The sequence below is a fragment of the Chlamydotis macqueenii genome, chromosome 7, assembly GCF_036417535.1.
Source record: "Chlamydotis macqueenii isolate bChlMac1 chromosome 7, bChlMac1.mat, whole genome shotgun sequence".
Lineage (NCBI taxonomy): Eukaryota > Metazoa > Chordata > Aves > Otidiformes > Otididae > Chlamydotis > Chlamydotis macqueenii.
Genome location: NC_141562.1, coordinates 23,648,181 through 23,660,017, shown reverse-complemented (window position 1 = coordinate 23,660,017; position 11,837 = coordinate 23,648,181). Strand labels below are relative to the sequence as shown.

At 52.7% G+C, this 11,837-nt stretch overlaps 1 protein-coding gene across 1 annotated transcript; it reads left to right on the top strand.

Annotated features, from left to right (window-relative positions):
* Nucleotides 1-877: 877 nt before the first annotated feature.
* LOC147600099 (homeobox protein HMX1-like) lies at nt 878-1,896 on the top strand. The gene is made up of 3 exons (XM_086752004.1): nt 878-1,091; nt 1,249-1,469; nt 1,585-1,896. The coding sequence occupies exons 1-3, from the start codon at nt 878-880 to the stop codon at nt 1,894-1,896; spliced, it is 747 nt and encodes a 248-aa protein (XP_086608130.1).
* Nucleotides 1,897-11,837: the final 9,941 nt, after the last annotated feature.

Below are 11,837 nucleotides of genomic sequence, written 5' to 3'. Positions count from 1 at the left end.
AATACGTGCATAAGGTTGTAATCGGAAAGGCAGTGAAAGTAAGATAGCAGAGCAATCTGTGTGACCTGCACAGTGGCAAGAGATCTGGGAGGGAAGATGTGACATTAATTCTGTAACCTCAGCAAAAATCTCAGCAGAATGTTCATTCAGAGGCAACAACTGTCTTTTTCTGATTCTTCAGTCCAGAAAACATACTTTATACAAGCAGCCAGCAGCCGGCCTGTTACTACGACCAAACAGCCTTGACCTTTACCTTTTTCTGTTCCACAACCTTCTCCAAACCCTTCACCCTGTGCCTGGTGCTTATAAACTGAAGCTGCAGTCCCAACAGAATGCAATGGGTGAGTTTATCCACTTGCTCGCCTCAGCCCAGAGAGGAGCAAGCTTGGGGAAGATCCCTGTAGTCAGTGGATCTTCTGCTTGAAGGGGAATGAGAAAGCCAGCTCTAGGGGAAAGAGGATCGGGAGCAGCAGCGTCCCCTCTCCCGGCGGCGTCCAGGGATGCTGGGCCCTGTGCCCTGCCCCGGGGAAGTGCATTCCCCAGCGCCATTTGAGGCCGCTCAGCTCTATAAATGCCATTTACATGGGGATAGGATGTAACAAGAGCTGTAAATCACTGACGGCAGAATGGACTCCTCCAGGGGCAGACACGGCGGAGCCGAGCCTTCGCGAGCTGTGGCAATGTGTGAACGGTATCTTTTTTTTTTTTTTTTTGGGGGGGGGGGACGACACGACGACGACTGATGGCAATTAGATGATACTTATCTGGCCTTTGATGTGTATTTACACAAACAACCTTTTCCTCTGGGACTTGCGGTATAAAGGAGGAGCTGCGCTCTCCGACACCCTCCTTCCCGGCGTCTCCGAAACAAGGCAGGATGACCAAGGCCCCTTTCTCCGTGGAGTGGCTGTCCCAGAGCAGCCAGGCCCTGAAGAGCCCCAGCGAGGGCTCCCCTCATCGAGCATCTTCCGCGGCCCACCAGCCCGGCTCCGGCCCCGGCTTGGGCGAGCGGAGCAAGGAGCAACCGGCCCGCCCGCGGGCCGGGAGAGGCAGCAAGAGCAGGGAGCGTTCGGCGGCCCTCTCTGCTTCAGGTAACGGCGGTGTCCGCGGCCGTCGGGGCATCCCGGTGCTCCTGGGCTGGGGGGCGGGGAGGACGGACAGGACCAAACACGCGGGTGCTGCCCGGAGGTGGGCGGGCAACCCGGCGGCTCCCAGGCCTGGCTGACCCCTTTCTCCCTCTCCCCGCAGGAGTAGACGGGCGGCCATGGGGAGCGGGACAGCCCCCGCCGAAGGGGGGTCCCGAGTGCGCGGGCCCCGAGGAGCCCGGCGGCCGGGGCGGGCGGCGGCTGCGCACGGCCTTCAGCGCCGAGCAGCTCAGCACCCTGGAGAGCTCCTTCCAGCGGCAGCGCTACCTGGGGGCCGCCGAGCGCCGCAAGCTGGCGGGGAGGATGCGGCTCTCGGAGGTGCAGGTGAGCGGGGGTGGGGGGCACGGGCCACGGCACGGGCATGGGCCACGGCACGGGCATGGGCCAAGGCACGGGGTGGGGGCTGAAGCCTCATCTCTCCTTCTCCCCTTTCCCCTAGATCAAGACCTGGTTTCAGAACCGCCGGATGAAGCTCAAGCGGCAGCTGCAGGAGCTGAGGACGGAGCCTTTCTGCAGCCCCCCTCTCCCTTACGGAACTCAGCCAGGCGTGCTGTCCCTGCCGCTCACATACTTGGCCCAGCCACCGCCTCTGCCCCAGCAAGGGGCTGCCTCCGGGCGCTTCACCTTGGCGGCGCTGCCGGCACCCGCCCTGGACATCAGCAGCGGCTGCAGAGCGCAGCCCGTGGGCTTTTGCGGGGCACCCTGCTTTGTAGGGTACAGGGATCCCAGAGCTTTCTTGCTGGGTGTCTGACCCTCTGGTACGGACTATGACTAAGGAGGATTTGCACTACTGATAGCGATCTGGACTGCCTCTGTCTGTAACTGGCTGGTGGAGTTACGACGCAGCACTGAGCCAAGTATTACAGAGACAACGGACAATCTGGATCACGGACTTCGGGCCCTAGCATTTATAGGCAACCATGTAAAATAGAAACACGCTGGGACAAACACTAATATAAATGGCATATTTTAATAAACCTAAACTGTTTCCAGCTTTCATCTGAATTCCTTCCTTCCACAAGCTACTCACCCTGCCCTAAAAGGAAGTATAGAGTCCTTATTCTCTGGCCCCCTGCAATTTACTGAGGGTGAGTGCCAAAAAGCATTAATTTCCCCCTGTCCTCTAAAGCAGGTATCCAACCCCTTCTGCCACTTCCCAGGTGGCACTTTCTCCAATGGGATATGCTTTTAACCAGACACGTTGCTGATAATACTGGATTTGCTATAGCAGCAGAACAGATACTTTCTGTTGGAGCCTTTTAAATAGCATATAGAATATTATTTAAGATGTAAGAAGTTACTTTCTAAATAAACATGTCAATGTATCTTCATGCTTTCGCGCATGACCTCAGTAGATTAGTAAGGGCCCCTTGCCTAAACGTTTCTTGGAAATTATTTAGCCAAGAGTCTCACTAAAGAGTCTCAACCTCAAGAAATCTCACTAAAGATTTCTTATCCACTAAAGAGTCAACAAAACTGTATCTCAGCATCTCACATGCACCTAATGTGCTGCGAGGATGATTATCAAAAGAAATGCAACATTCCAAAACTGGTTTTCCCTGAATGGCAGTAAAGTTTGTTACCGTTCTGCTATGCACTTTTGAAATTTGCATAATGCTTTAGAAAGCTTAAGACCAAAATGGCCTGATTTCAGGCTAGAGAAAGGGCTCAGAGAAACGATCCTTGACTGTTGTAAGTTGCTGTAAATCTTTCAAAGTCAATTGTCAACTAACATGAAAAGAGCAATAAAAATTTCCATCACTTAGAGTTGATCTCAGGGGTTATTAGAAAATTTCCGGCGGACTTGTAATCTGGGCTCGTATAAAGAATGATCTGAAGGTTCTCTGTCAGTCGTCCTTGAACACACCTATTGTCTTTTGTATACAGGGGCCAATCTGCCACTTGAGTATGCTTGTCTGGTAAAAAGCGACATTATGTGCCACTCAAGGCTGTGGCCTTTGATTTTTTGAGAGAGTGTCACATTTGGGAGTCTCCTTAATTATTTTGTAATCCATGCCGTATTTTTCTAGGCTTCTGTTTGCAATTGCACAACTAATGTGGTTTTAATGCAAGAGTTCCAGAGAACTAATAAGGGTTTAGGTGCTGCCAATCTTACTGAGATCTCTTCAGGAATATGATGCAGTTTGGGATTAAGGAAATTTGTTGACACGAGACGAGAATTCCCATTGAAGGGAGGCTTATTTCTCAAAGTCAGGCATTACTAAATGGCTGTATTGATTCGAAGAAAAAAAAAAATCTGCAATTCTCTCTGACTCTTTCAAACCTAATTAGGGAACTGGGGTGTTTCCAGAAAGAGCTCTGCAATGGTGAATTTTTTTTCTCTGCTCTAAAGCAGTGACATTTTTTAAATATAAAAAGTCAAGGTCAATAAATACAGAATTTAGCTTTAAAAAATAAAAAGTCTTAAGCATGAGACTCCATTTGACTATCCTGTGTTCAAGGGGAGAGTGGTAGAGGGGTTAGGTGATCCCGTTAATAATCTTGTATGGCCGCAGAGGAGGACCCCACTTCTCCTCAAAACACTTTGCCCACCCCCTAGAAAAGGAATACTAACAGCCCTTCTTGCTGTTGGAAGCCAGAGCCAGTGCTATCGGGGGCCGGGCAGGGTGGCAGCACCCTCCGAGGGGACTGGGAGGGCCCCAGCACGGGACCAAATGGAGGAAGAGGGAGGAAAGGAAGGAGAGACGGGCATCGTCGCAGCTGGGCCCGGGGGAAGTGAGAGAGAGATGAAAGGGCTCGGGAGGAGAGAGGGAGAACAAAGTGCTCCCGCCCGTGGAGGGGAGCTGCTTCCGTGGGGACAGGGCTTGTGCGGGGACGGAGCCCCCCCCCCCCCCAAGGTAGTAAGGGAGAGGCAGCAGCACACCTTGCCGCGGTCTCCAAATGCCCCGGGTGAGCTGTCTCCCGGAGACAGCTCCGGCTAAGCCCCCCCGGGGTGCTTGTCCCGTCCTCCCCTAGACCTGCCCCCCCGGCCCCGCCGCAGCACCGGGCTCCCCCACAGCCGCCAAGCCGGGCAGGGCCGGGCCGTGGGAGGGCAGCGTGGAGCCAGCCGAGCCGGAGCTCGGCTCGACGGAGGTCCGGAGGGGCTGGAAGTGGTGGGGGAGCAGCTGCCACTCTGTGCAAAGGTTTAGAGCAGGCCGGAGGGAATTGAGGCTGCCGGGACAACTTGTAGTGTCGCAGTCTTTCATAGAATCATAGAATTGATTGAGCTGGAAAGGACATCTTCAATCAGATCAGGTTGCTCAGAGCCTCACCCAACCTGGCCTTGAATGTTTCCAGGGATGGGGCATCCACCACCTCTCTGGGCAACCTGTTCCAGTGTTCCACCACCCTCAGTGTGAAGTCAGCTATCCCAGCTCAACCATACCTCTGCATTTCTCATTATTTGAACGCTGTGTTCTGATCAGGGCTTCTTTCTATGGGGCTCAACCGGTGTTTCGACAGTCCAGAAACGCCTGTAGCAGCTTTGCCACGATTCAAGCCCCAGGGGATTGCGGGGACCACGCTGGGACAACCACGGCTATGGGGCAATCTCGGAGGCAGAGGCGTTGCTTGCGAGGTGGGTGGATGCGGCTCCCTGTAGCCTTGCGAAGGAGGGCGGGTATCGTGGCGGGGGCGCGGGGCTAACGGGGTGTCCGGTCTGTGGGGGTACGAGTTGCAGAGCGGCCGGCGAGGGAGAAGCCGGGTTCTATTTGAAAAGGTGCTAATGGTCACTTAACATAATGACTCCTTGGCCGCATGTATACTCAACAAGCACACGAAATGCCTCGCCTGTGTTTTGGCAGGGCCAGCCTGCAAATATTGTTCTGTTTCCGGAGAATTGCTCAAATGAAGGCGAGAGGTGATGCTCCCTTGGCTGAGTCCCTAATGGTGGCAGAAGCCATGATAATTCCTCTTCTACCTGCAAAAAATTGGCTTTATCTAGAAGGTAACTACTACATGCCAGTGACCTAGAAAACTGCATGTGAAATCATTTCACTTTTGCTAAAGAGGTCGAATTCTGTTCCCGAAACGCGGCTGCAAGTTTTATCTTTGATCTAGGAGAAATAAACCCAGACAACCCTTGGTGTTTCGCTTCTGCTCGTTTGAATTTCTGCTCTGCTGGGTTTACCCCCGGCAGCAGCGAAGGTGCAGTGAAGGCGCAGCAGGGTCCGCGCAAGACCCGCGAACCGGGGGTTCCTCGGCCGAGGGCAAAGCGGTCCCGCCCTGGCACCGCACCCCCCTTTAACGGCACCCCAACAGCAGCCGGTACCGGAGTGCTCTTCGGCAAGCAAAGCTGCCGACGGAGAGGCCGAGCTGGCGGGCGGGGAGGGTTTGACGCTTGTGCGCTGAAACTGCAGGAACTCCCAGCCCGACGGCTGTCGAGGAAGGGGCTCTATGACCTGGAAACTGGGCTCCCCGGGGAGGAAAATGGGGGCTGGGGACGGGGGGAATTGCCAGAGCACCGACTTCAAAGCTTTTTTCCACTGAACGCTATTAAATTAGCACGGCGAGGATGGCGGGGAGCCCGCGCTCGTTAGCGCCTGTCCCGATTTGGCCGAAGCGGGAATGGGATGGGGGTACCCCACCCCAGCTCCCAGACACGCTGGAGCCTCTCCAGGGGCCTCTTTACAAACCAGGTGAAACGCTTTGACGTTGTGTGCTAATCGGGAGAGATCTCGCACTAGCAGGCCATTACGCCTAATTGCTGCCCATTATCTCTTTCTTTGATACGCAATTAGATGACAATTAACTTGATAAATCCCACCGGACCGGGGGTAGGAAGAATGGGGAGAGATCTTTTGGTCTTGACTTGTTCCTTATACGGATTTTACTACTTTTCTCTTTATAGCTATTTCTTATATTTCTAGACTTAGACTTCGTGTTCTCTTCTAGTGGTGTTTATCCCGGCAGGTCGCTGGTATTCAGGTAGGAGAAGTGCTTTAATTCCTGTTTTAGTGCTTAGCTGCTCGGCCTGGGCACTTCTGAACAACTGCGGAGGTGTCACAAGTCCTCAGGCAACGTGTGATGGTGTGTGCATGGGAATTCCAGCGCCGGTTTGTTTCGGGCTGATTTATCTCGCCCCTTTGTCCGTCGGTTGCGCAAAGAACTGAATGAGATTTCCCCGACGAGCTGTTTTGTTTTGAATGCAAAGCGCCTGTTTGCTCCCGCAGCCGCTGAGTGGGAATATCTGGGCGTGCGAGCCGGAGGGGAGCAGCGTCGAGTGAGTCAGTAGCGTTTGTTATTTATGACGTGTGAGCCCGCATTGTTCCCGTGGGCAGAGGAGCGAGTGGGTGATGGCCCTGTTAGTGTTCACGGGTACTTCAAACAGAAGAGCATCTATTCCGAAACAATCGGTCTCGTTGATGCCTAATTGACTATTTAATAGCACCTATCAGGACATCAAAGGAGGCGCTGAATAACCTAGTTAGCATTTCCAAAGGGAGCCGAGGAGGGGCCGAGCAGCCATCGCTGGTCCCATCGGCTTAAGGGGAGCCCAGCCCGGGCCCTGCCACCAGCTACAGCCCTGCGCTGGGGACGGGCTCGTCCGCCCTGCACCCCCGCCAGTGTCACCCTCCTTCCCCGCAGAAGGTCAGCGTGCAGCTGAAGGGCCACCATACACTCTCTCCTAAAAATCTGCTGCTTGTTTGTGCAGCTAAAATATAGTGAGGGGGACTGGGCTTGGGTGTGTTGTGGGGTTTTTGGTTCGTTCGTTTTTTGTTTTTTTTTTGTTTTTTTTGTCTTTGTTTTTTTTTTCCCCTGGGGAGTGGGGTGGCATTGTAGTTGTTCTTACTGCGTCCTCTATTATCCCCACGTCTCCAGTTTTGCCAAGAAGACTTTAAAATCTTTTTGCTTTTTGGAAAGATAAATTGAGATCTGCCTATGATGGAGCCAGTAACTCGGTAGCCCAGCATGTCCCGAGTCTGGTGACCCAGTACACGGCTCTTAATCTATGATAAATAGTTTGTTCAGTGTATTGTTTTTTGTTTTTTGCTTTTTTTTTTTTTTAATCATGGGCTACTTCTTACAAATATGGCTATTAGAGGAAAGTTTGGAACCTGAAGATTCGTCCAATTATGCTAGAAATTATTTTTCTTGAGAAGAATTGTTCTTCTTTACAGTTCATGGCCATTTTTTTCTTACGCTGTTACACAAAATCAGGTGTGACAGTATGTTGAAGGTCTTGGCACACCAACAGCATTCTTGGGGAGTACGTCAGCTTCTAGTAAAGGATGAGCTTCTAGTAACTGGTGCAGGAAATGTTGCAGCATAGATAATGGACTGAAACTTCCCTGCAACACCACATTCATGAGTGTAGAGCTGCTACAGTCCTGCCTGTTCTCACGGGCTTGTGCTTCATGTCTATGCCTAAAGCCCCATTGTGTATGAGTGAGATAAATCTACCATTTGTCCCTAGAAGTCTTGTAGAGCTCACATGAAAAGAGCACTTTATCCTGATTACCTTAGTTGTAATTCTCACATCCTGGCACTAATCACTGCACTCAGATTTCTGGGTGTCATACAGAGTTACAAGTGCACATAACTTATCAGTAATTTTTTTGAAGCAAGCATGTTTCTTATGGTTGTAAGGCTTACATGCAAATGCAGAACGATCAATATTTTGAAATATGATTTGGATAAACGGGTGTGCTATGTTCTTAATACAAATCATGTAGGAAAAAAATATATATACTCCGAGATTCTACAATATCCCCAAGTTCTAGGTATACAGAATTCTACATGAAATGACATTAACTACCCTAAAAATTTAAGTTTATTTTTGATCGTGGTTATATATCAAATGAATGATAACAAACTTTTCAAGTGATAAAAAAGAATTGCGTGGAAGTAAACTTGTCTCCTATAAGCACCGTATTTCTGCAAGGTAAGGGGAGGATTTAACAGCAGCTGCAGAGCCTCTGTCTACCCAGGGTTGTGAAAGTTTTAAAGTTTCTCAAGCTGCCACCTCTTTCTGATGGAAGCTACAACAGTTCCATAACACTTCCCACCCCTTCCCCATCTGTTCCAGGGTTTTGTGGTCCCCAGATGCAGCTATGTTCGTGCCGGGGCGGGGGGGGGGGGGGGGGTGTGTGTGTGTGGAATCCTAGGGTTGGGTATAAACATCTTATTTAATAGGCAATTCAGATTGGATTCAAATTAAAATATATATATATTAAAAGGCAGTTCTTACTGACTTTCACCAAACAGTGGGACAGGTCAGCTGCTTCCCTGCATGTCAAATGACAGGGGAAATGGCAGCAGCTATTCAGATGTGCTCACATTTATATGTTATGTGTCTCTATAAGACACAAAATGTATAAATGCACACGTGCACACTGGTCACTTTGGGAGCAGCACTGAACGGTCGTCTCATGCCTGGTTTAGTTTTGGCAGTAGGGGTGAATGAAGTATCTCTCCCTAGACTGCAGTCCCTGGTGGTTACTGTGTGCCTGGCTGCGGGGAACTGAAGGGCACCAGGGACCCAGGGCTGCCTGGCTTGGCAAAGGTTTCATCAGCTGAAGACTGGTGGGAGGTGACCCTGGGGGGACAGTGCTGCTTGCTGGGCAGATGTGTGCTCAGCTCAGGAGCTCCTGAAGCCTGGTGGTTTCCAGGTACTACTACTCCAAACTTATTTTTGGCAAGGCAGTCAGACTCTGCAGATAGTACATGATCTAGTACAAGGAACAACTTGCTGTGGATGAATTTATACATGGTGGAGCCTGAGTTTTCTCTGCTTGGGTTTTTCTGCACATAAGGTAAATTAGAAATGGCTGCTCTGAAATAAGATTGAGATAGTGAGTATGGCGATGTGCTTGCTTCAGAAAAAGAGACCATACACAGGTGGAATAGTTCAGGGGTAGTTATTAAATCCATAAATTATTTAAATTAATGTGCAGGCATTTAGCTGTTCTAGGAAGCAGTGAATTGCCTATCCCTGTTTGTTTCCTAGACTGAAATGTGTCTAGGAGATGCTGGGGGATTTAAATGCTTCCCTGTTATTGTGTTTTTGGTTGCGTCTGTGTTTCTGACCCAAGGAGGGAGTCTGGTCTCCAGCTTGGGCATCTGCATTGATTTATGCATATTGGCCAAAATGACAGTCTTGTGCCAGTGGTAACTGAGAGGGACTGTGCCCAACACCCCAGGAGGAGCAGGCCGATTTCTCTATCAGGGCTGTGTTGGGGCAGGTACAGCCTCTCCCAGCTCTGCCCTTAGGGGTTGGTGTTGCAAGCCAAGCTCCAGGAGGAATCCAGCTCCCCGGCTCGGTAAGGTGCTTGCATTGCTCTGGTGCCTGGGCTTTATCGCTGCCCTGGGGCCAGAGCTGGGATAAGCCGATGTGGCCCTTTTGCGGGTGGGAGGCATTGATAATGTGTTGTCTGTTTTAGTGGCCATCAAGTTACCGAAATGCTTGAAACAATGAAAATGGGTAGGATGAATATGATTTTCTCCTCTAATCTCTCATTATAAACTGGGGAGTATTGAGGGGAGTTGGTTTGGTTGGGTTGTTTGACTTATTTTATAGAATCACAGAATGGTTAGGGTTGGAAGGGACTTTCAAGGGTCATCTAGTCCAACACCCCTGCAAGGAGCAGGGACATCCCCGACTAGATCAGGTTGCTCAGAGCCTCATCCAACCTGGCCTTGAACGTTTCCAGGGACGGGGCATCCACCTCCTCTCTGGGCAACCTGTTCCAGTGTTCTACTACCCTCAGTGTAAAAAATTTTTTCCTAGTATCTAGTATAAATCTACCTCCCTCTATTTTAAAACCCTTACCCCTAGTCCTGTCACAACAGGGCCCACTGAAGAGTCTCTCCCCAGAGAGCCTTTTTTTTTTTTTCTTTTTTTTTTTTTTTTTAGAGAGAAAGAAAACTCACAACTACTCTTATGTGTGGGAACCAAGATTATTGCTCTGTTCTTGGAAAGAACCAAGCTCCCACTCTGTCAAATGTAGGTTTATGGTGCCCACTGCTTTCAGTTTTGCATCCCACAGGGAGCCCCGAGGAGTTTAGCGGAAATTGAGGTCCTGTCAGTGCATTTACCCAGTTACAGGGATGGTGGTGACTTCCCCTGGTCTTTAAGAAGCATTGAGTGTTAGAACGTGTGTCATCTAAGTACTCGTACCGCCAGTGGGGTCCGTGGTCAGTGCGGTCTTTTTCACTGGGGCTGCTAAAAGCTGAATGTAAGCTGGAGACAAGAGCTCGAGGATGAGCTGAGCTGCCCGGATGCCCCTTTTTCCAGCCGGACTTTCCCCAACCAGGCCTCGCTGCGGGGGTGTCTTGGTGTCCTCCCTGCATTACAAGGGCATCGTCCTTCTCGGGAAGTGACCTGTGGATTTGGGATAGTTTGAAGCTGATGAGCTGCAATCTTTGCTGCTCACTTAGCGCTTTGATGGCTAAACTCTTCGGGGGATCGATTGCGTTTTCTGGCTAGACAGACGGCGCCAAGTTCAAGCTGAGAGGGCCCGTGGCCCTGCTAACCCCACAGCCCGGCCATGGGCCCCGGGGGTGAGGGCTCAGCCTGGGGGACAGGGTCTTCTCGACAGCGGCCCCCGACAGCTTTTTCCAGGGAGGCCGGTCCCCGCAGCTCCCCCGAGGCGAGGTGCTCGGCGACGGGGCTGGTGGGCCTTCCCGGCGTTACGTTATCCCTCATCATCCTCGGTTTCGGGTACCTGCTCAATGCGGGACCCGGTAGCTGAAATGGGAGTAGGTAAAACCGCGCTGTTTATCGGCACCGCCGGTATCTCTAAACGTCCCTTCGCGGGGCTGGGCCTGCCCGTGCCCTGCCCTCTGGGGGAGAGGAGCAGGTTTGCACTTCAAGGGGGTCTCCCCGGCCCCGCAGACACACTGGAGCCAGGGGCTGTAGACATTTGCCAGACGTGTGAACTCTCCTCGCTGGCGGCTGTTATCTCTGCTCCATTCCCACTTTGATGTGGGTTCACACTTGCAAACGAGCCCGCCCGGGACCGGAGCGCCCATATAAGAGCGGGCCGAGCCCGGGGGTCCCCCAGCCCCTCTGCACCATGAACCAGGCCGAACTCCCTTCGGCAGAGTCCAAGCTGCACGGGGTCAGGCCCCACATTTGCTGCGCGGCCCCTCCCCGCGCCCCCACCTCTCTCGGCAGCACCCCCCTCCTGGTCAGAGCCGAGCCCCGAAGGGGGGGGCCGCGGTCCAGCCAGCCCGCGGACAACGACCCCAGCGCGGCGGAGCCCGACCGAGCCAGTCCTCGGGAGCCCACCGATCCGCACCCCCCGGAGCGAGGTGGGTGAGGAAGGGACAAGGAGGGACAAGAGGGGAGGGGGCGGAGAGGGGACACACACGACACACACAACCTCGACTCCCGTCGAGGCAACTGCCCGGCAGGACTAGGGAAGGCGGAGAGACACCCCCTCCCCAGCCGGGAGAAGAGACCTCACCGCCACCCCTTCCCTCCTTCTTTGCAGCCCCCGACGGCGGCTGCCTGAGCGCCGACGAGTCCTCAGGCTACGAGAGCGAGAGCGCGGGCGGGGAGCCGACGGCGGCGGCTGGCGGTGGGCGGCAGCGGCGGGCGCGGACAGCCTTCACCTCGGAGCAGGTCTGCCGGCTGGAGAAGACCTTCCAGCGTCAGAAGTACCTGGGGGCCTCGGAGCGGAGGAAGCTGGCGGCTGCCTTGCAGCTCTCGGAGATCCAGGTGGGTCTCGGAGGATGCGGATCCTTCCC

What these genes read in the sequence shown, in the direction of transcription:
- LOC147600099 (XM_086752004.1), top strand. Translation starts at nt 878, where the DNA reads ATGACCAAGGCCCCTTTCTCCGTGGAGTGGCTGTCCCAGAGCAGCCAG. An exon ending in GGCGGCCCTCTCTGCTTCAG is followed by an intron (nt 1,092 to 1,248) that starts GTAACGGCGGTG and finishes CTCTCCCCGCAG; the next exon opens with GAGTAGACGGGCGGCCATGG. An exon ending in TGCGGCTCTCGGAGGTGCAG is followed by an intron (nt 1,470 to 1,584) that starts GTGAGCGGGGGT and finishes CCTTTCCCCTAG; the next exon opens with ATCAAGACCTGGTTTCAGAA.